We start from the raw sequence: 22,116 nt of genomic DNA, 5'->3' as shown, positions 1-22,116 counted from the left end.
AGCTAGGCTGTAGGCATGACGATGTATTTCCTACACAGCCTACCTACACCACTTACACAAGGTCTACGTCGAGACATCCACTCATTCCACCATGCAGTGATGCTCCTGAGGCTAGGAGATCTGGCGCTGGAGCAGGAAACAATGATGATGATAATGACGAGGACACTGAGTGACTTCTTCCTCGAGCTTTGTCTTTTTACTTTGCTTTTTAGGATGATGTTTTTGTTTTAGCTTTGCTTGCTTATCTTTGCTTTGCTTGTCTTTGCATTTTCTTTAGGCCTGTAACTATGACTTGAATACTCTTATGCTTTCTAATTTGTTTTCTCTGTTTATATGCTTTGTCTTTGGCAATTTTTCACAAAAAGGGGGGAGAGCATAGATGAACAGGTATTGATCAAAGCAGGGGATGAACTTAAGAACAAAGGGGGAGAAGTGATCGAGGATAATGACATTGAAAGGTATAAAAATCAAATGGTTTCAAAATTCTTTATCATTTTGGAGAACTTGTTTTTGCAGGAAATCAAGACTTCAAGACTCCTAGTTGTGTCTAAGTCACAGAGTCTGTTTTTAGGAGTTTTGATGTAATTTTGGATTTCAATTTGTATTTGGATTACACGCGAGGGGTTCGATATTTTGGTGATGACATTGAACTTCGTTTTTCTTTAAGATGTAATTTTTGAGTTGTTGTGAGTTTTGTCACGAAATTGCCAAAGTGGAAGATTGTTAAGTCTTATGTGTTGGCAAGTTTCGTGAAGTGAGTCGGAGTCTTGAAGGATTGGTGCGTATCATCGAAGATTGAAGAATCGAAGACTTCGAAGAAAGCAGAATTAACTCACTATGTGAATCACGATGCCCAGGTAAGGTTTTAATTCATGTTATGGTGATTCATACTTAGTTGTAGGCATTAGAATCATAATACCAAAGTTTACTGGATTAGAAAGTGCGTTGGTACTTTGCAAAACCCGAAACCTTGAAAAAAATAGGTTTTTGCAAAGTATACCGGTACAACATCGGAAGTGTACCGGTACACATTCTGTTCCGGTACATCCAGCGACTTGTCATCGGTTATAGCATTACGCAGGTTTTCTCTTCCGTCATCGTATAACCGGTAACAGCTTAAAGTGTACCGGTACACAATGTAATTTTCGAAAATACTTTCTAATCTGAATCTAATTGATTCTAAAGTCTATAAATAAGCTATTGGGGTTCTCTAACACATCAAGCAGCACGAAAATACATGTTTGAGAAACCCTAGAGGCTCGGATTTCATCTAAAACCTATTTCTACATATTAGCCTATTTTAGGTCAAATCGAGATATTGGAATTTCATATCTATATGTCGATTTGATCTTCGCTTCGCTTGGAGTTCACTTCCCTGGTTTTTATCGCTACTCTAAGCGAAGGATCACCGTACATATGATGTTTTTCATGACGGCGTCGTGGATTCGGCGTGATTGACGGCGGTTCGTGGATTCGGATCGTGAACTTCGTGGATTCGGAGTGGAGGCATTTCGTGGATTCGGAACGTGATGTTCGTGGAGTCGAACGTGAGGGCGTGGACAACCCTGAGGATTGCACGAGATTCATAGAAGGTTAAGATAGGTCGAGTCCGTGGAGTCGGTAATCATCTTGTAATCTTTTCTCTTAGTGAATTATTTTTTCACGTGTTGTCCCGTGTGTTTTTCTCCAAGTTGGAGTTTTCCCACGTAAATCTCGGTGTGATTTTTATTTTCTGCATTTATTTTTATCGCATTGAGATTTGTGGTTTTTGGCTATTACACCTATTCACCCCCTTCTAGGTGTTAGATATAATCTAGATAGATCCTTGGACACCCCAAAATTTACATAAACTAATCAATTTGGTTCAAGAAGCCACAAATCAAAAATCTCCATTTCTAACCCTAATCTCCAATTCTAGGGTTACAACATCAAAATCCTCCAAAACATGATCCAAAGGAAAGATTTTGGATATTAACCCCACAAAATGCTCCAAACCAAACTTGGAATGCCCCAAGGTTGAAGATCCTTTCTCTACCAAGCTCCAACAAAAGCTTCAAAGCTTCTCCAATGGTGGAATCCCAACAAAGAGTAAAGAGAAGCAAAGAGAAGCAAAAATCAAAGGAGAAAGCCCTCACTTGGTTCTCCACGAAATAGGGCTCAAAAGGCTCTCTACGGGGGGCTGGGATGGCATATAAAGAGTTGCAACAATTACAAATACAATCCCCAACAAAAATAGTATTTTCTGCAAAGTGTACCGGTACACGGAAAAGTGTACCGGTACAAATCTCGCATATGCGCAAACCCGAGGCTCGGGTTGGCAGAAAATTTCACTTGTACCGGTACAACCATCGAGTTGTCACCGGTACACTTTCTGTACTGGTACAACCATCAAGGTGTATCGGTACACAGCCCAGAAAAAGGCAACCCGAGAGCAATCTAAGTACATCATTTTGGTGACCTTAGCTCTACTTTAAATACTACAATACTCGGGATACGAGCCATAGGTCGGAACACTGTCAACGACCCTCCAGAATATCTAAAAAAATTCGGGACACTGATCAAACACTCGAACCTCGTAATTTACAAATGTCCAGTGTGTTACACCAGCACACTATGGAGGAGCTCCACCTACGGTCGCACCTGCTGGACGTACGATGGCGCCGCGTCAGCCCGAGATGACTTGATCAGCTCTGAGCGGACGGGTATTTGCCATTCAAGCCAGGGAACCTGCCGAGGCCGAGGAGCGCAACGTGGTGGTAGGTATGGTTTTGATTAACGGAGTTCGCTTCAGGGCTATGTTTGATACAGGTGCTACGCATTCATTTGTTAGTTGACCCTTCGCCAAGATGCATGGCATAGAAGTCCGGTTGAGTGAAAGCACTTGGTGAGTAGAGGGCCTTGGGCGTGCATTTGTTTTTCAGAAGGAGTGTTTGGCGTGTCCAGTTCAGTTGGGCGACTGGATAATGCCGATCTGCATGTTGGTGCTCAAGAAGTTAAAAGATTTTGATGTCATATTGGGCATGGACTGGCTCTCAAAGTACTATGCGTCTATCAACTGCAAGAGTAAAGTGATAACTTTTCGGGCGCCGGGACAGGAGGAGTTCGCTTACCGAGCTTGTAAGAGCTCGTGCTTCGCCGCGACGATGTCGGCGACGAGAGCGAGGAAGTTGGTCAGCAGCGGTTGCGCGGCTTATTTGGCAACCGTTGTGGAGGTTGACCGCGTGGCTCCGGCACTTGAGGAGTTATCTGTGGTTCGGGGATTTCTGGATGTATTTCCTGCGGAGTTACCGGCGATACCGCCGGACCGGGAGATCGAGTTCGTGATAGACTTGGTTCCCGGGACCGCGCTGATTTCGAAGGCCCTGTATCGTATGGCACCGGCAGAACTGAAGGAATTGAGGGCTCAGTTGCAAGATCTCCTCGACAAAGAGTTCATTCGGCTGAGTGTATCGCCGTGGGGAGCCCCGATATTATTTGTGCGGAAGAAGGACGGCTCGTTTCGACTCTTCGTGGTCTACCGTGAGTTGAACAAGGTTACGATAAAGAACTAGTACCCGTTACCCCAAATCGACGATTTATTTGATCAGTTGTAAGGGTCTCGGGTTTACTCAAAGATAGACCTCCAGCCCGGTTATCATTAGCTAAAGATAAAGCCGGAGGATGTTCAGAAGACCGCATTTTGCACGCGGTATGGACACTGTGAATTTACGGTCATGCCATTCGGGCTCACCATCGCCCCGGCAGCATTCATGGATTTGATGAACCGTGTCTTCAGAGAGTACTTGGACCGATTTGTCGTGGTCTTTATAGATGACATCTTGGTCTATTCTCGCAGCGACGAGGAACATGCCGAGCATTTGAGACTAGTGCTTCAAGTCCTTCGGGAGGAGAAGCTATATGCTAAGTTAAAGAAATGTGACTTTTGGCTCCAAGAGGTTGCAATTTTAGGACATGTTATTTCCGAGGGTGGAGTTTCTGTTGACCCGAGGAAAGTCGAGGTAATCAAGGATTGGCCGCGCCCGACTAATGTTACGGAGGTCTGAAGCTTTGTGGGCTTAGCAGGCTATTATAGACAGTTCGTGGAGGGCTTCTCGAAAATAGTTATTCCACTTACCCGTCTGACTCAGAAGGGCACCAAGTTTGTTTGGAGCGACGAGTGCAACCGGAGTTTCAAAGAGTTGAAGGAAAGATTGACTTCGACTTCAGTGCTCGCCTTACCGGTGCAGGGTGAAGACTTTGTGGTATATAGCGACGCATCCTATTTGTGTTTGGGGTGTGTTCTGATGCAAGGCGGGAAGGTGGTCGCATATGCGTCCTGTCAGTTGAAGAGCTACGAGAAGAACTACCCTATTCACGACTTGGAGTTAGCCGCGGTGGTATTTTCTCTCAAGTTGTGGAGGCATTACTTGTACGGCGCGTGTTGCGAGGTATATATTGACCACTAAAGCCTAAAGTATCTGTTTATACAGAAGGTGCTCAATATGAGGCAGCGGCGGTGGTTGGAGTTGTTAAAGGATTAGGATGTGACTATCCTCTACCACCCCGGGAAGGCAAATGTAGTCGCAGATGCACTTAGTAGAAAGTCGGCGGAGAACCTCGCATTATGGGTCATCAATCAAGTACCCCTGTGGAAAGAAATGGGGCGAATGTATCTTTTTACGAAGTCAGCACACTCTCTACCGATCCACACGACTTGGGCAGGTGATAGATTGGCGCAGGTATATCTTGATGAGGTAGTGAGGTTGCACGGGATTCCAAAGTCAATTGTATCGGATCGAGACCCCCGGTTTATTTCGCATTTCTGAAAAAGCCTGCAGGAAGCACTTGGCACACGACTCGATTTCAGCACTACATTTCATCCTCAGATAGATGGGCAGTCGGAAAGAACTATTCAGATTCTGGAGGATATGTTGCGGGCGTGTGCCATTGACTATAGGGGCAGTTGGCGTAATCACTTGCCGATGACCGAGTTCGCCTACAACAACAGTTATCAAGCTAGTATAGGGATGGCACCGTTTGAGGCTCTCTACGGGAGGAAGTGCCGATCTCCTATACACTGGAGTGATGTGGGCGAACGTGCGGTGTTAGGCCCCGATGTCTTGCGGGAGGCGGAAGAGAAGGTCGCCTCGCTCGCCAAAGATTGCTCACGGCGCAATCTAGATAGGAGAGTTACGCGAATAAGCGCCATAAAGACTTGGAGTTCGCGGTAGGCAACCGCGTCTTCTTGAAGGTATCGCCCATGAGTTGTGTAAAGCGCTTTGGAGTTCGGGGAAAGCTAAGTCCCCGATATATTGGACCCTACGAGGTGTTGGAGCGTGTTACAGCGGTGGCTTACCGGCTTGCGTTGCCGCCCCAGCTCGCGGATGTTCACAACGCATTCCACGTCTCCAACCTTCGCAAGTATATTCACGACCCCGAGTAAGCTTTGTTGTATGAGCCACCGGAACTTCAAGAGGATATGAGCTATGAAGAGTTTCCGGTGTCGATTATTGCTCGAGAGGTGCAAAAATTAAGAAATCACAAGATTCCCTACGTCATGATTCGATGGAGCAATCATGACGATCGCGAAGCCACGTGGGAACTCAAGGAGATGATGAGAGCGCATCATCCTCACCTCTTCGAGGAGTGAGTGAGGTATGAGTTAAGTTTGGGTTTGAATTTGAGTTAGTTTCGAGGACGAAACTATTTTTAAGGAGGGGAGAATGTAAGGATATGAAAACATCGAAACGTAAATTCGAACTTCGATCAAAATTGATCGAAGACGAGTTCGGAACGCTTCGGAAAGGCCGAATGCGTCAAAATCGCATTTAGTGCATTGGAGGGGACCTTGGAGAGCAAGATATTGGAATTATGCAATTTTTAGAATTTTCATGCTCTCGGCGTCCGGACCCTAGCTTCAGGGTCCGGACCCCGTAGCTGCGAAAAGCCCAGTTCGGGCTGAGCAATAAACATAGAGTTGAGGGGGTTTTTTGCACTTGTGTGGGAGTGTATAGAAGTGAGTGGAAGCTCTTTCTCTTCTCTCCCTCACACTTTCAACCCTAAATAGCTCTCTCTTTCTCTCTCTAAGCTCTCTCATTCTCTCTCTCAAGGAAGGAGACAAGAGGAGGAGAAGATGGAGAAGGAGGCTTGGGAGTGGAACATCATCATCTTCTTCTTCTTCTCAAGCTTGGAGCTAGCTTATTGAGGTAAGCTTTTAAGCTCTTTAATGGTAGATTTCTAGGGTTTAGATTTTTAAGCTCTAGAATGGTTTTAGATGCATCTTAGGGTGCTAAGTAGATGGTTAATGCTTGAATCATGAAGTTATATAATGGATTCTTGCATTGGTTCCATGTTAGGGGTCCAATGGGGTTTTTGTAAACGTTGGGGTTTGATCTAAATTGAGCATGTATAAACCTAATTGCTAGGTATTTTAACGCGTTGGCCAAGTCGGTTCGGCGATCCGTCGAGCCTGTGCAAAGTTAGTAGCGTAAAGGACTATTTGAGCTTCGTTTCCGCCTGGAGGGCCAAGGCAACATCCTAAAAATCGCAGAATCAAGTTTCTTGAGTCGTGACATCGCTAAAAGGTGGGTGGTGTCATCCCGAAGCAGTTGAACTCCTCTTTATGTCTTAGTTGCATTGTCGACCATGCATCTCGTGTGTTATTGTGCATTGTAGGGTTGTGATAGTTGTAATTCCTTTCCTTAATTGCTTCCATAATGATAGTAGCATTGTGAGTTGGACTTACGAGCTAATGGATGCAATGGGTATATGAGGATTGGGTCGTGGCTTGGAATCCTATAGTGTGAACATAACGAGTGGCATGTAACAATGTGATGATAAAACGAATGGCATTAAACAATGTGAATGACAACCTAGACGAGTGGCATGTGAATATAGTGGAGAAGAAACACTTTGGATGTGATGAACTTAGGGATAGGTGAATTCCCTTAGTTGTGACATGGGCATGTGAATCTAGTGCAGGGTGGCACTTGAACTTAAACAAAGGGATAGTTGAGCTCTCGAGCCATTGTTAGCCCTAGTGGATAGGGTATCCTCAATTGGCGAGGATTGGATTATACTCACAGAGTCTGTTTTCGCTTCGGGTGGTCGCTCCACACAAGCAGTGAGCTCCGGAGTCTTCACGTGATGGGCTAACGTGTCCAGCAGACGGTCTTGGGTTTGCGAGCAAGAAGGGTCTCCTTACTTATGAGATGACATGGTGAGTTGAGGGCGAACCTTTGAGTTAGCCAAGTGATTGGGTGAACTTATGAATGGCGTTACTTCTTGGACATAGTAGTATGCTGGTTGACTTCTTACTATGTAGTGCATTCATTCATTACACTTGATTGAGGCATAGTAGTATATTTGTTTATTTCCTTACTATGTCGAAGTTATTTCATATCTATCTATCTATCTATCTGCTTATGTCTGTTTAGACCTAGTGGGGAGATCGGCGGAGTCGGCGGCCAAACCCACTGGGAACTATGGACAGTAGTTCTCACCCCACTTTATTGCAGGGCCGAGTTCGAGCGCTTCAGGCGAGGATCGCAGTAAGGGCATAGCGTCGTAGTAGTAGTGACTTTCTTTTTTTGCATTGGAGCTACCTTATGTACATGAGTGTTAGATGATGTATAGGTGGTGAGATGCTTTTAGAGAGTTGTTGATGATCTTGTAGAACTTTATGCTTATATTTTGGAAGTTGGAAATGTAATCAAGATGTGTAAATGGTTAAATGTGATGTAATAGATAGAGTTCTCTCTTTTGTTCACTTGTTTGTATACTCTTGTCTTGCTCTTACTTGTTAGCACTTGTGGTGCTTGTATCGTCGCTTGTATTGATCATGTATGTATTTAAGTTTTCCTGGGCACTTGTTTGTACATGATCTTGCCGTTATTGAGCCTTGGGCGGACAGGGGAGGTGCTGTCCGTTCGGCGTATGTTCGACGTGCCCGAACCAGCCAAAGTGGCGGTTGCGAGGCGTGACAAAATTAAAGACCAAGTTGGTGAACCAAGTCTAAAATGGTGAGCCAAATTCATAACGGTGAACCAAGCCTAAGTGTTAAACCACATATATGGCATTGAACCGAACCACGAGTCAGTTCAAATCGAATTAAGCCACAAAGCGGTTCCAAGTCAATTTGAACCAAAGCATATACTGGGTTCAACTCAAACAAAAGCACATGAGGTTCGAGCCAAGCCAAGTCGAACCAATTACAAGTCGGGTCAGCCTAAACCGAACCATAAAGGATTCGACTTGAACCGAAGTGGATCCGGTCTGAACCAAATCATAAAGGATTTGACTTAAACCGAAGTGGATCCGGTCCGAACAAAATCATAAAGGATTTGACTTAAACAAAAGTGGATCCGATCCAAATTGAACCAAATCGAATCCTGGTTGAACCAAATCATAAGGGATTCGACTTGAACCGAAGTGGATCCGATCCGAACTGAACCGAACTAGATCCCGTCTGAACCAAATCATAAAGGATTCGACTTGAACCGAAGTGAATCCGATCTGAACTGAACTGAACCGGATTCCGTCTGAACCAAATCATAAAGGATTTGACTTAACCGAAGTGGATCCGATCCAAACTGAACCGAACAGAATCTCGTCTGAACCAAATCATAAGGGATTCGACTTGAACCGAAGTGGATCCGATCCGAACCGAACCGAACCGGATCCAGTCTGAACCAAATCATAAAGGATTTGACTTAAACTGAAATGAATTCGAATCGAATCGAACAGTAAAAGATTCAACTTGAATACCAAAGTTCACAAATAAAACCCAAAAATTCAAAGTCCATAATAAAACCCAAAACTCCAAAGTCCACAAGAAAACCCAAAACCCAAAGTCCACAAATAAAACCCAAAACCCAAAGTCCACAAATACAACCTACGACCGCAAAGTCTTTAAACTAAACAATCAAATCAAACGACCACAAAGTCGTTAAACTAAACAACCAAGAAATAAAAAGCTTAGACAAAACCAAAAGCAACAGGAAGACCTAAGGTTGATCAGAACACAAAACAGGCTGTGCATAACGTCAACAAATCAAGACAACCAACAATCCGACAAGTTTGGCTTCGGAAAGGTGATATCTTTCCTTATCTTAAGTCTTAGGCCCTGTTTGGATGCTTTTTTTTTTGGAGTAAAGTGTAACTATACTATGGGTGTAGGAAAAAAATCCTAAAAGGTGTTTGGATGCTTCAAAAACACCCCAACAAAATAGGATATAGTTTAACTATATCCTAAAAACAGGGTAAAAGTAAAATCTAGTATTTTTTCTGGAAAAAATTTACTTCATTTTTCGGGCCGCCTCCCCACTCGCCCGACTTCCTCTCGCGCGTCCCTCTCCCTCCTCTTGCCCTCTCCACAGCTTTCGCCCATCTCCCTCCCGTTGTCGCTCTCACCTCAGCCGCCGCCGCCGCCGCCGTGGGTCTCGGCTACCGCCGCTGCCACACTTATCTCACGGGCTACCGCCGCTCCACGCACATCTCGCGCGCTGCCACCTTTGTAGTCACGATCACCTCGGCCGCCGTCGTCGCCCCTCGCCCCACGCCCCTCTCGCCCCTCGCCTTGCGATGGCCGGAGAAGGGCAGCCCTATTTCCTTCCTCCAACAGGTACAGGTCTTCTTCTTCTCCTTCTTTTCTAATTTTGTTCATTTAGGGCATCCCTTCTTCTAATTTATAGGTCTTCTAATTTTTTTTTTTTCAACAGGTCTTCTTCTTCTGATTTTTTTTTTTCAATAGGGCATCTCTTCTTCTTCTTCTTCTTCTTCTTCTTCTTCTTCTTCTTCTCATTTTGTTATTTTTTACAATATTTTCATATAATCTGATTTTATTTGTTTTGATTTTGTTGATGACATTCTCTGATTAGCGTAACTGTGTCAAACACTTTTTGAGATGTTTACATGAGTAAGGTAACTATGAAAGAATATGAAGTTTCTATTCTACTTAATCAGCTTTGAGTAACACTGAAGAAAAGGTGTGAGAAAATCAGATAAGATGATTCAGACATGTTTAATGAAGAATATAAAGTTTCTATTCTACTTTTTGAGATGTTCTGCTGCTAATGAGAATATTGCTATTCTGCAATATTCTCATCAGCAATTATCAAAATTGCTATTCTGCAAACATGTGAAAACCCGGACTCTGAACCTTGACATAGACTGTACTGCTGATGAGAATATCAATTTGGGTAGAAGACCCCACAAAGGGGAGAGAAAGATCAAAAAGCACATAGCTATGTGTAAACATATACAATGTGTCCATTTTAAGGTGAACCTAGTTAGGATTACACAACTGTTGGAAGAGACCGGAAGCTTTTATTGATCTATGGCGGTTGATGTATAAGAATCTTTGATCTTTTGTTTATACTTTGCCAAAATGAGTTGTAGCTTGAACAAAAACATCATGAACAGCAGGATCAGGTGATGCACTTTTCCTCTGCAGCCTCTTTAGAAGACAAAGCTCCTAACATTCCTGTCAAGGATCTGTACTGTAACTTTAATAGCTTTTTAATAGCTAAATTTTTAAAGATTATCAGAAATCCTGTAGAATTCTATAATATGTATCCAAACAGTTCTTAAAATAAACCCGTGAAATTTTTTTGGAGTAATGATTGTTCGTTAATAGACTAAAATTTGTCAAATTTTCTTTCAAATGCAAGATTGTCTAATTTAAGGGGAGTTTGTATTAAATAATGTGAGAAATTGATACAAAAGAAAAAAAAAATGCTCCTATGATTAAAAGATGTGGAAAGAATTACATCCAAAAGGAGTGTGAAAACTACCACCACATATAGAAAAGAGCTACCACCCCGGTCGTCCGGAAAGTGTGTAAAGCTGCCACATAGAAATTGATCATGTAAATGAAAATGTTGAAAAATAGTGAATATTTTGGATTTTTCGGAGTTATAAGATGATATAGTGAAAAGATGCTCAAATAGCCACCCCCGGTGCTTTGTTAGCTAAATCTCAAATTTGAAAAAATTTGAGATTATTCGGCTGGCTCAAAAATTCGCGAATAATTTCCTTTCTTTAGGAAAAAATTGTAAATGAACCATTTAATTCGGATTTTCAATAATTCGCAAATAATTCGCGAATTATTCGTGAATTAGCTGACAAAGAGTGGAGTCCAAGTTGACCCCAAGTGGAGTCCACCAAAATTTTCGTATTAAATAAGAATGCTATAGCAGGTCCGATGACACGCTAGCTCTTTTATTTTTTTTCTTAGCAGTAGCAAAAAGGTTAAAAAAATTCTAATAAAAAAATTTTAGGTAGAAAGAATACTAATGACTAGTTCACTTTTTTTATACAATACTAATGACTAGTTCATTTTTTAAAATTTTTTGTATATTTTTTCTTCTTTATATATCGATCCCATGAAAGAAAATTTCTTGATCCTCCATTGAATTTAGCACATACATTTATTCTTCATTTCTCTTTAGTCTGTTGCTATGTGATCAAAAAATGACATGCTAGGATATTTTTATGTTATTTTTTTTATATCACTTTGTCATTTACGTTTTATCTTTTCTGTCCAAAATTTTTTTTTCTTTTTTCTAGCTATTTGTTGTTACTGGCATAATATCACTATCCATGTAGTGCTACTTGAACATCTGTTTTTTTTTTCCTTTTTTTTAGTGTTCTTGCTATTAATATCATATTGTTGCTATCTGAATTTTCTTCTTTTTATTATGCTCACTTTCTTAAATATATTTTCTATTTGTCTTTGCTTTTTTTTACCAAATTACTAATACTTTTGTTTCCTCATGATATTGACATCCTTTTCTTCTTCTTTTTTTTTTAACGTTATTGGCTTTTTTTACATTATTGTTGTTCATAGATTTTTGCTTTACTTTTTGGAAGGCTATGGCCACATGATGGGCGGGCAAGAATTGGATGGTATACTCCTCAACAAGAAAGGGTGTAATATGGGCCGTGCTGAACTAGCACGACCCACATTTTTCGTGTTGATTCGGGCTAGGGCCCGGCCCGGCCGAGCCCAGTTTCAAATCTGGGCGGGGCCGTGCCGGGCCGGAGCTACCAACTCTCTGGCCCAGCATGGCCCTTCGCCCTGGAAGGCCCCTAAAGAATTTTATTTCTTTATTTCTTTAAAAAATATATAAAATTTAAAATATAAACAAATAATTTTTTATTTAAAAATTTAAAATTTATAAAAATAATTATAACATAACAAATATTTGAATTTTTAAAAAAGTATATTTATATAAATTTTTTTTTTGGAAAAAAAAAATTGGAGTGGCCAAAAACCTCCTCCCAAGGTTTGCTGTGGCAGGCCCTGCGAGTAAATCTCCTTGGGAGAAGGCCCTTCTCCCCAAGAGATCCAACCCCAAGGCCCAAGGCAAACAGTCTTGTGCCTTGGGGTTCGGGCCGTGCTGGCCCGGCTGGCACGGCCTAAGCGGGTCGTGATGTACCGGGCCATGGGCCTCCCTTCGGCCCGGCACGACCCAGGCCCGTGTCGGGACGTGCCGGGTCGGGCCATCGAGCCCAAGAAGGGAGGCCCAGCACACCTGAAGAGCTGGCCCCGCATGGATGCTACAGTAGCCATACCGGGCCACGACCTTGCCTGCAGTTGTGTCGGGCCGGGCGGCCCACAGGCTGCCTGGCCCATTTTACACCCCTATCCACAAGCAACCAATTGCAACTATTTTTTTATGCTTAAGCTATATCATTTTATCTAATTTAGAATTATGTGGTGTCTTTTAGCATGTAATAACTAATAAATGGGCCAATCTAAGTGACACCAAGCAAGAAAATGATTATGATTTCAGGATTATTCTTCACTAGTAAAGGGGCCCGTGCTTTGCAGCGGATAGAAATTATAGTAGTAATTAATAATAAAAAAATATTAAACATTCTCTTGTGTATCTTACTTGATATATCCACCAAATGTCATGGCGGAAAGGGAAAGTGGGCGCGCATTAGTCAGAGAGAGGGAGGGAGCGAGGGAAGCAAAAGACTAGAGATAGAGAATTGATGAATAGATTGGAAATAAAAAATTAAAAATCTGGTGGAGGGAAGGAAAATGACCATAATGAATAATTGGAGATAAAGAGGTTTTAGGATTGTAAGATGGTAGTGAGATCATTTAAGCATACTAATTGAAAGTTTGGTAGTGGAATCGTTTACATTAATTAAAAGTATAGTGGAGGGAATGAAAATGGTCATAATGAATAATTGTAGATAGAAACGGTAGAATGGTAGATGATAGTGGGACCATTTAAATATATTAATTGAAAGTTTTATTAGTGGAATTATTTAAATACACTAGTGTAGTAACCCGCGCGATGCGGCGGGCAGATAGTATTGCAACAAAATCTTTTCTTCATCATGACTCGAAGATAGATAATGATAAAAAAATCTAAAAATGTCTCATAAGTTTGCAAAAAAAAAAGAAGAGTGCCACATTGTAACGTTGCATACATTCCTAAACGGAGAAGGTGTAAAGGAACAAAGGAAGAAGCAATAAAAAAATTAGAGCTCTTAAAGCTAAAATTAAACAAAAACAACTGTAATTCAGCACTTTTAAACATTTCAACTTTAAACAACAAAAAGTTTGACATACTTGAAAAACTCTCAAATATCAAACATTACAGCTCCCCTCCGAGGAAAGAAGCAAGCTCAAGATGCTCATCAACTATGTCAGTAATCTCCTTCATTCACTGTATTTTGTTTTTGAAACACACCTTCTTCACCCAGTTTGGTAGAGTAGCACTAAAAAGGAGTGTCCGAACTTTGTTGGCATTCTCAACCTCACATGTAGCACAACTTAATGATGAATTAGTGAATCAAGAAGACTTGAATACATTATTAGTTTTAGTTAACATTTACTAATAATCTGAAAAAGTAAAGTCCTGACATTCAAATATTGACCCAAATCATAAACTTACCACCAATCATTAAAAAAAAGAAACGAAAAGAAAGAGAAAATAAAGCTTAAAACTGAACCAAACTAATTAAAAACTTTCAGCATTTAAATGTTAAATTTAAGAGTAGCATCTTAATTATTTTACTAACAACCATTTTACCGAAAAATTAAAAACCTATACGGACAATTCATCAAGTATCTAATGTGCAAATCATGTAACTCTCAAAGATGTAAGTTATTTAAAAATTGTAAAAGCCTTACAAAAAAGCTTGCAAATTCTGGCGAAAGTTCTTCTTTGTTTAGGCAAAAGTTGTCGATGGCTGTGAAGAAGGATAAAATCCTCATGCAAAAATATGAAACTGTCAAACTCTCTTTATATGAGAAAACACCAAAATTAAGAAACTAAAGCATGCAATATAATCTGAAGATTTGACAAATACGGACTTGGAGGAGCAAATTGAATATTAATTTGCTCATCCTATACTTATTCAGAAGTTTGAGTCTAATATTTTTTTTTTCTTATAGAGATCAAATATAATACAAAGAATGTCACATTAGAACAAAAACTCACTACAGAAACATTAGTTGATTCTATAGAAAATATTCTTCTCCTAACTGATTAACATTTTTGAAGGGGTTTTAGATAATGTACACTGGGCCACAAAGCATATTTAAGAAATAGGAAGTAGCTAAAATATATGCATAGGAAAAGTTACATGAGGTGAAAAATGAAGTTATCTTTCAGGCTAGCAGATTATTTGATACATTATTATTTGCAACTTAGGACTGTTAATCCTTTTCCAATATAATGCTGAATATGTTTTCACTAGAATCTTTAACTTTAGGTGAAAACTAATTCATATAAGAAGGTCAAAGAAAATGAAAATTTTACACATCACAGACATTTGATTTTGAGAGAAAAATTAGCACTTGCCACATTTAATCCTAACTGGAAACTACATCTAAGTATGGATCCAATTATTTCTCTTTTTCTGTGGGTGAGAAGTAACAACACAACTAATATTAGCAAGAAATCATCTTAACTTTTCTTTCTTCCAATCCTTTTTATTTCGTCCATCTTTTAATTAAAAGTTATTTAACCTAAAAAACTCCTAACTACATAGAAGTTAAAGAGAAGGTCTATCATCTCATTATTTTGCAAAATATTCAGATAAATCATTTGCTATAAGATATTAACAAAATCAACAAAAAATGAATCAAATAATAAATTAACAAAGAGAAGAGGAAAATACCTAAAGCTAAGTAATTAGATTGTTCGCTTAGATATTTCATCGCACATGTGAGCTTCAATCTATTTTGGGGCAGTTTAGTCCCTCTCTACCGCGATGCCACCGGTCAGAGAAGAAATTGGCCGATGTTCCGGATTCTCTCTGGTAAAAAAGGTCAAAGAAATAAAAAGAATAGTAAATCTAAAGAAAAACTCATAAAGATGAGCACATATGAAAACTAAAATTACCTTTACATACTCGGATTTGGACCTATTGACTTTGTATCCTTGGATGTGAACCGATAGACAATCTTCCTGAAGAAATCGTGGACTTGGCCAAAGGCAAATAAGAGCCCATAGCTGATGCCGGTGCCGTCCTTGTTGAGGACGCAGAAGGTGTCGCGGATGGGGCGATCTGCGACGACGATGGCGCCGTAACGCTAACCCTCACCTCTGTCCTCTCCAGCGGCCCCTATTCTGTCCATGCCGGCGACACCACCTCCTTCCCCAATGGCTTTCTTCGCTACACCAAGTAGAACGGTGTCCCCATCCTCGGCATCTACTACGGGATGGTGTAGAGGAAGGGCGAGGGTTGAGTAGGAGGAAAAAACAATCCAAATCATACTCTACTTGAAAGATGCCAAAAGGAGGAGAGAGAGGAGAATCATTGTTTCTATTTCTTTCTCTCATTCTTTTCCTATTCAGTCGCAACCAAATCATAATCAAAAGAAATGGAGAGAGAGAGAGACTCAAAAGATTGCATTTTGGGGTCGAAAAATTGCATATTATCTCTTGTTTTCGCCAAAAAACTACAACTCTACTACTAATTAACTACTAAATCTAATACTTCCCCAATGCCTTTAAAAATATACTAATAATTAACAGCAACAGTTGCAAAAAGTTGAGCATGCATATTGAACATTTCTAAGGACAAAATTGAAAATTTTGACTCAGAAAAGGTATATTTATATTCAAAACTCCAACTTTTTGAGTCATCACCATTGTACTCGAAGATCGAATTGTTAATGGCCATCACGTGTCGATCAATAGTTGTGATCCACTGGCTTGCGCCAAAGGCTAGACCTGAGTTCACAAATGGCTTGTACATCTCATGAACACCTCCATCATCCACCTCGACATGCTCAACCCATACAACCTGTGTCATAATCATCATTAACATGTTATAAAGAATCTTAACCAAGTATATGTTAAATGTATGTGCAAGATTATACCTTTGAGGAACCATCTTGCATTGTTTTGATTATGCAGCCTGATGGTCTCCTCCGACATGTCGTTTTGGTGTAATCGCGACCGTCAGTGTTTATTTTTTCAGAGTAACCATGGCCGTCAAAAGAAACATCGACGACGGCCCAAGGGCCTTCACCATGCTGTTTGCAGTACCTTAAGAACACACATTCTCTTTTCAGCACCAAAGGAGATGGGAACCGGAACTCTTCTTTCATCTGATAAATGCATAATGTAAGAATCTTGTTTAACTTATTTTTCTTTCTCAAAAGGGCTTCATAAGATCCATACCAGCTGCAGAGTTTTGTCATCACTTCCCTGAACTTCTGCAGGAAAAGCTTCGACAGTCGAGGCCGTCGAAACAATGCTTGAAAAGAATGATTCATAGCTATTCTGCAGGTTATCAGAAAAGCAAAGACTTAAAAAATCCAATCTGATGCAAAACCAATCTATTCTGAAACAGTACTGCACCGCACTTACGGCATTCATGAAGATGTCTATAAGTTGCCTGCAGTCAAGTGCAACCACTGCCGTCACACGGGTCGCCTCTGTCTTCAGTCTATCTATCCTTGGCCCGACCCCCCGCGATAAATGCTGCGCGTACTCCTCTTCATTCAGTATATCATTTGTGCCGTCGGGGCTTCGAAGCCACAGTGGCTCCTCAAGCTGAGCCATGTTTATGAGCTCGGTCATCGCATCAATTGCTAGCTGTGCTATTGCCGGTCTTGCGCTGTCTCCTACTGTCATACCTGTGACCCAAAAGATTTTATCTTATAGGAAATGATTCATGATTCAGATATAATCTTAGCAACCCTGCTGAATGGTATGACCGCGAGAGGCTCAAAAGGTGTATTTGACCGAATGTTCTTAGATTTAGCTCTGATACTATGTTATTATAGAAAAAACTATCCTCTTATTGTACCTTGGGGTCGAACTACAAGCCCCAGACCTCGGAGGAGGGAGAGGAGGGGGGGGGGAGGGGGCGTCGAGGGAGGGGACGGAGGCATTGGAGTCGACGTCGAAGACGCGGACGGAGCTGTCGAGGGAGGCCGCGGCGGCGAGGGAGCCGGAGGGGTGGGCGGCGGCAGCGACGCCACCGAGGGCGTGGCCGCGTGAGGGCGGCGCCGCCGCGGCGAGCTCGTCGGGGCGCCAGAGCCTCATGGTCTCGTCGAGGGAGCCCGTGAGGAGGAGCGCGGGGCGGGAGTCGGTGGCAGGGACTCACGTCGCCGCCCAGATCGACTCGTCGTGGGCGTTCTCCACTGATCTGAGCCCCGCAAGATTCATGGCCGCACCCCACCCCCCACGATCGAGAAAGCTAGGGCTTCGAGGGAGGGGAGAGGTCGAGGGGACGAAGGGGATCGAAGGAAAGGGGTGGAGAAGAGAGGAGAGGAGAGATAAGGGGAGCAACCGACGGGATCGAAGCGGTGAAAAGAGTAATAGGAGCTATCGAAAAGGCGGGGGTAGCAGGGATCGAAGCGGTGGGGGTAGCAGGGATCGAACCGACGGGGCAGCAGGATCGAACCGGCGGGGGTAGCAGGTGGGACCCATACGGAGATTAATAGAGGATTAAAAGTAAGATGACACGTGGATAACCAATACGGGGGATTAATAGAGGATATATAGATTAATTGAAAGTTTTGTTAGTGAAACCGTTAAAATGTACATTGAAAGTTTAGTGAGAGGAAGAAGAAGAGTCACATTCTAGTGAGGGTGAAGAAAAACTTGCCATGTGGCAACAAACATGGGGAATTCTGTGGCAACAAACATTGAAAATTCATGTAAGTTAATAGATATACTATGTGGCTTTTGTGGAACAAGCTTGATTCGTTCTTTCTCTTAGAAATTAGAAAGATTGATCATGGACATCATATTTTAGTTTTTCTGGAAGTGTTTGTTTATAATACCGCCTCTATTTGCTATTTTCTATACGTGATTTTATTCTCTATGGCCTAGTTTGGTTTGTGGGATAAGCGGGGATAACGAAAATTATCCCCGCTATTCCGCCAAACGGGATAATATTTTACAGAAATATTTTATCCCGGTTAAACCTTGCTATTTTCCGTTATCCCGGAATAGCAAAGAATTTGCTATTCCACCATTTTGGTGAAATAGTATTATTCCAATACTTAATTTCAAACTTAATTAAAATTATAAATTAAATTAAAACTAAATTATATAACTATTATATGTTATATATTATAATACATAATTTATAATTTATAATTTATAATTTATAATTTATAATTTATAATTTATAATTTATAATTTATAATTTATAATTTATAATTTATAATTTATAATTTATAATTTATAATTTATAATTTATAATTTATAATTTATAATTTATAATTTATAATTTATAATTTATAATTTATAATTTATAATTTATAATTTATAATTTATAATTTATAATTTATAATTTATAATTTATAATTTATAATTTATAATTTATAATTTATAATTTATAATTTATAATTTATAATTTATAATTTATAATTTATAATTTATAATTTATAATTTATAATTTATAATTTATAATTTATAATTTATAATTTATAATTTATAATTTATAATTTATAATTTATAATTTTAATTAAGTTTGAAATTAAGTATTGGAATAGTGCTATTCTAATACTTAATTTCAAACTTAATTAAAATTATAAATTGAATTAAAATTAAATTATATAAATATAAAATTTTACAAATTAAAATTCGAACATAATAAGAGGGTACTATCATTATTTTTTATTTATAAAAACTCACTATCCTTCTTATTCCATCTTACCTAATCCAACGTTATTTTTTTATCCCTAGGAGTAACTCAATTTCATCCAAATGTAAAATTGATTTAATCCCTATTTATACCTCAATTTATATCTATTTCTGAAATAATTATTTTTTTGCTTATCTCCAAACCAAACGATACCTATAAATTCTTACTTTAATAGTACCTACCTCCCACAACGTGTGGATTAGTAATGAGCGATAATCAATTATTATTAGGCGACTATATTTTAATGTCGGGGTTTAAAAATCGACCAGCCGACCCATAGTCCAGTCCGGCCCGCTATGGTTAGGGGCCGACACGGACTGAGTGCCCAGCCAGCCCATGGCCCGGCATGGCACCGTTCATTTGTGAACAGCTGCATTGTGGGGCCACGCCTTACGGGCCCGTCGTTCGATATCGTACCATCCGGACCCCGTACCTCTGTGCGCCCTGTGGGTTCACAATGGTACCATCATTTGGACAGTGTCTACTGTGCCAGTACGACGCAACACTTTTCACTTTTCACCGCTTCTTTTTATAAATACTTTATTATAATAATAATGTTTTATTATAAAATATAAATATAAAAATAAATTAAAATTAATTTTAGAAAAATATTAGAAAAAGCAAACAAGGGAAAACAGCCTCCCGGCAAACCCAACCGACGGGGGAAGCAATCGCGCGTGCGAGACTCATACTCGCAAATGGCGAAGGCGGAAGAGCAAGAATCCTCCGACCCTTTCCTTCCTCCTCCTNGCTCAAAAGGTGTATTTGACCGAATGTTCTTAGATTTAGCTCTGATACTATGTTATTATAGAAAAAACTATCCTCTTATTGTACCTTGGGGTCGAACTACAAGCCCCAGACCTCGGAGGAGGGAGAGGAGGGGGGGGGGCGTCGAGGGAGGGGACGGAGGCATTGGAGTCGACGTCGAAGACGCGGACGGAGCTGTCGAGGGAGGCCGCGGCGGCGAGGGAGCCGGAGGGGTGGGCGGCGGCAGCGACGCCACCGAGGGCGTGGCCGCGTGAGGGCGGCGCCGCCGCGGCGAGCTCGTCGGGGCGCCAGAGCCTCATGGTCTCGTCGAGGGAGCCCGTGAGGAGGAGCGCGGGGCGGGAGTCGGTGGCAGGGACTCACGTCGCCGCCCAGATCGACTCGTCGTGGGCGTTCTCCACTGATCTGAGCCCCGCAAGATTCATGGCCGCACCCCACCCCCCACGATCGAGAAAGCTAGGGCTTCGAGGGAGGGGAGAGGTCGAGGGGACGAAGGGGATCGAAGGAAAGGGGTGGAGAAGAGAGGAGAGGAGAGATAGGGGGAGCAACCGACGGGATCGAAGCGGTGAAAAGAGTAATAGGAGCTATCGAAAAGGCGGGGGTAGCAGGGATCGAAGCGGTGGGGGTAGCAGGGATCGAACCGACGGGGCAGCAGGATCGAACCGGCGGGGGTAGCAGGTGGGACCCATACGGAGATTAATAGAGGATTAAAAGTAAGATGACACGTGGATGACCAATACGGGGGATTAATAGAGGATATATAGATTAATTGAAAGTTTTGTTAGTGAAACCGTTAAAATGTACATTGAAAGTTTAGTGAGAGGAAGAAGAAGAGTCACATTCTAGTGAGGGTGAAGAAAAACTTGCCATGTGGCAACAAACATGGGGAATTCTGTGGCAACAAACATTGAAAATTCATGTAAGTTAATAGATATACTATGTGGCTTTTGTGGAACAAGCTTGATTCGTTCTTTCTCTTAGAAATTAGAAAGATTGATCATGGACATCATATTTTAGTTTTTCTGGAAGTGTTTGTTTATAATACCGCCTCTATTTGCTATTTTCTATACGTGATTTTATTCTCTATGGCCCAGTTTGGTTTGTGGGATAAGCGGGGATAACGAAAATTATCCCCGCTATTCCGCCAAACGGGATAATATTTTACAGAAATATTTTATCCCGGTTAAACCTTGCTATTTTCCGTTATCCCGGAATAGCAAAGAATTTGCTATTCCACCATTTTGGTGAAATAGTATTATTCCAATACTTAATTTCAAACTTAATTAAAATTATAAATTAAATTAAAACTAAATTATATAACTATTATATGTTATATATTATAATACATTATTTTTATTTAAAATTATTAATTGTAGTATATTAATACATATTATATATATTTAAATATTATAATAATTTTATAATAAATTTAAGTTTAAGTAGAATTTAAAAAAAATATAAATTTATTATAATAATTTTTTTTATTAATTGTTCCCAACTCTATTCTTATTTTAAAAATTCAAAATTTTAAAATTTATAATTTATAATCTCAAAATTAAAGTTTATAATTTTAAATTATAAATTTTAAAATTTAAATTTAAATTTGATATTTTAAAATTTTAAAATTTAAAATTTGATATTTTATATTTTTCAAATTTAAATTTAATCTTAAATTTAAAATTTAAAATTTTGAATTTAAAATTTGAGATTTAAAATTTAAAATTTAAAATTTAAAAAATGCTTAAATTTAAAATTTTGAAATTTCAAAGTTAAAATTTTAAATTTAAAAATATAAATATAAATATAAAATTTTACAAATTAAAATTCGAACATAATAAGAGGGTACTATCATTATTTTTTATTTATAAAAACTCACTATCCTTCTTATTCCATCTTACCTAATCCAACGTTATTTTTTTATCCCTAGGAGTAACTCAATTTCATCCAAATGTAAAATTGATTTAATCCCTATTTATACCTCAATTTATATCTATTTCTGAAATAATTATTTTTTTGCTTATCTCCAAACCAAACGATACCTATAAATTCTTACTTTAATAGTACCTACCTCCCACAACGTGTGGATTAGTAATGAGCGATAATCAATTATTATTAGGCGACTATATTTTAATGTCGGGGTTTAAAAATCGACCAGCCGACCCATAGTCCAGTCCGGCCCGCTATGGTTAGGGGCCGACACGGACTGAGTGCCCAGCCAGCCCATGGCCCGGC

At 40.1% G+C, this 22,116-nt stretch overlaps 1 protein-coding gene across 3 annotated transcripts; it reads right to left on the bottom strand.

Moving 5' to 3' along the window:
* On the bottom strand, positions 13,467-18,291 carry LOC109715784 (homeobox-leucine zipper protein ROC1-like). 3 transcript variants are annotated; one of them, XM_020240953.1, is made up of 7 exons: positions 17,269-18,291; positions 16,827-17,095; positions 16,638-16,739; positions 16,334-16,564; positions 16,101-16,257; positions 15,351-15,663; positions 13,467-15,264 (listed from the first exon to the last, which is right to left on the bottom strand). In XM_020240953.1, exons 1-6 carry the CDS (start codon positions 17,351-17,353, stop codon positions 15,542-15,544), a joined length of 966 nt encoding a protein of 321 aa, XP_020096542.1. In that variant the 5' UTR covers positions 17,354-18,291; the 3' UTR covers positions 13,467-15,264; positions 15,351-15,541. The 3 variants fall into 3 exon arrangements, with proteins under 3 accessions (XP_020096542.1, XP_020096543.1, XP_020096544.1); XM_020240954.1 differs by having other exon boundaries at positions 15,361-15,663; XM_020240955.1 differs by having other exon boundaries at positions 15,015-15,264; positions 15,351-15,660; positions 17,269-18,272.

Source organism: Ananas comosus, linkage group 9 (assembly GCF_001540865.1).
Source record: "Ananas comosus cultivar F153 linkage group 9, ASM154086v1, whole genome shotgun sequence".
NCBI classification, from domain to species: Eukaryota; Viridiplantae; Streptophyta; class Magnoliopsida; order Poales; family Bromeliaceae; genus Ananas; species Ananas comosus.
The sequence above is the reverse complement of the archived record's forward strand: the minus strand, read 5'-3'. Positions and strand labels throughout refer to the sequence as shown.

Bases quoted from the DNA above. Each gene is read 5' to 3' on its own strand.
- LOC109715784 (XM_020240953.1), bottom strand. From the start codon at position 17,353: ATGCCTCCGTCCCCTCCCTCGACGCCCCCTCCCCCCCCCCTCCTCTCC. The intron at 17,096-17,268 runs GTACAATAAGAG...TTTGGGTCACAG, and splicing joins GCTTGTAGTTCGACCCCAAG to GTATGACAGTAGGAGACAGC. The intron at 16,740-16,826 runs GTAAGTGCGGTG...GATAACCTGCAG, and splicing joins TAGACATCTTCATGAATGCC to AATAGCTATGAATCATTCTT.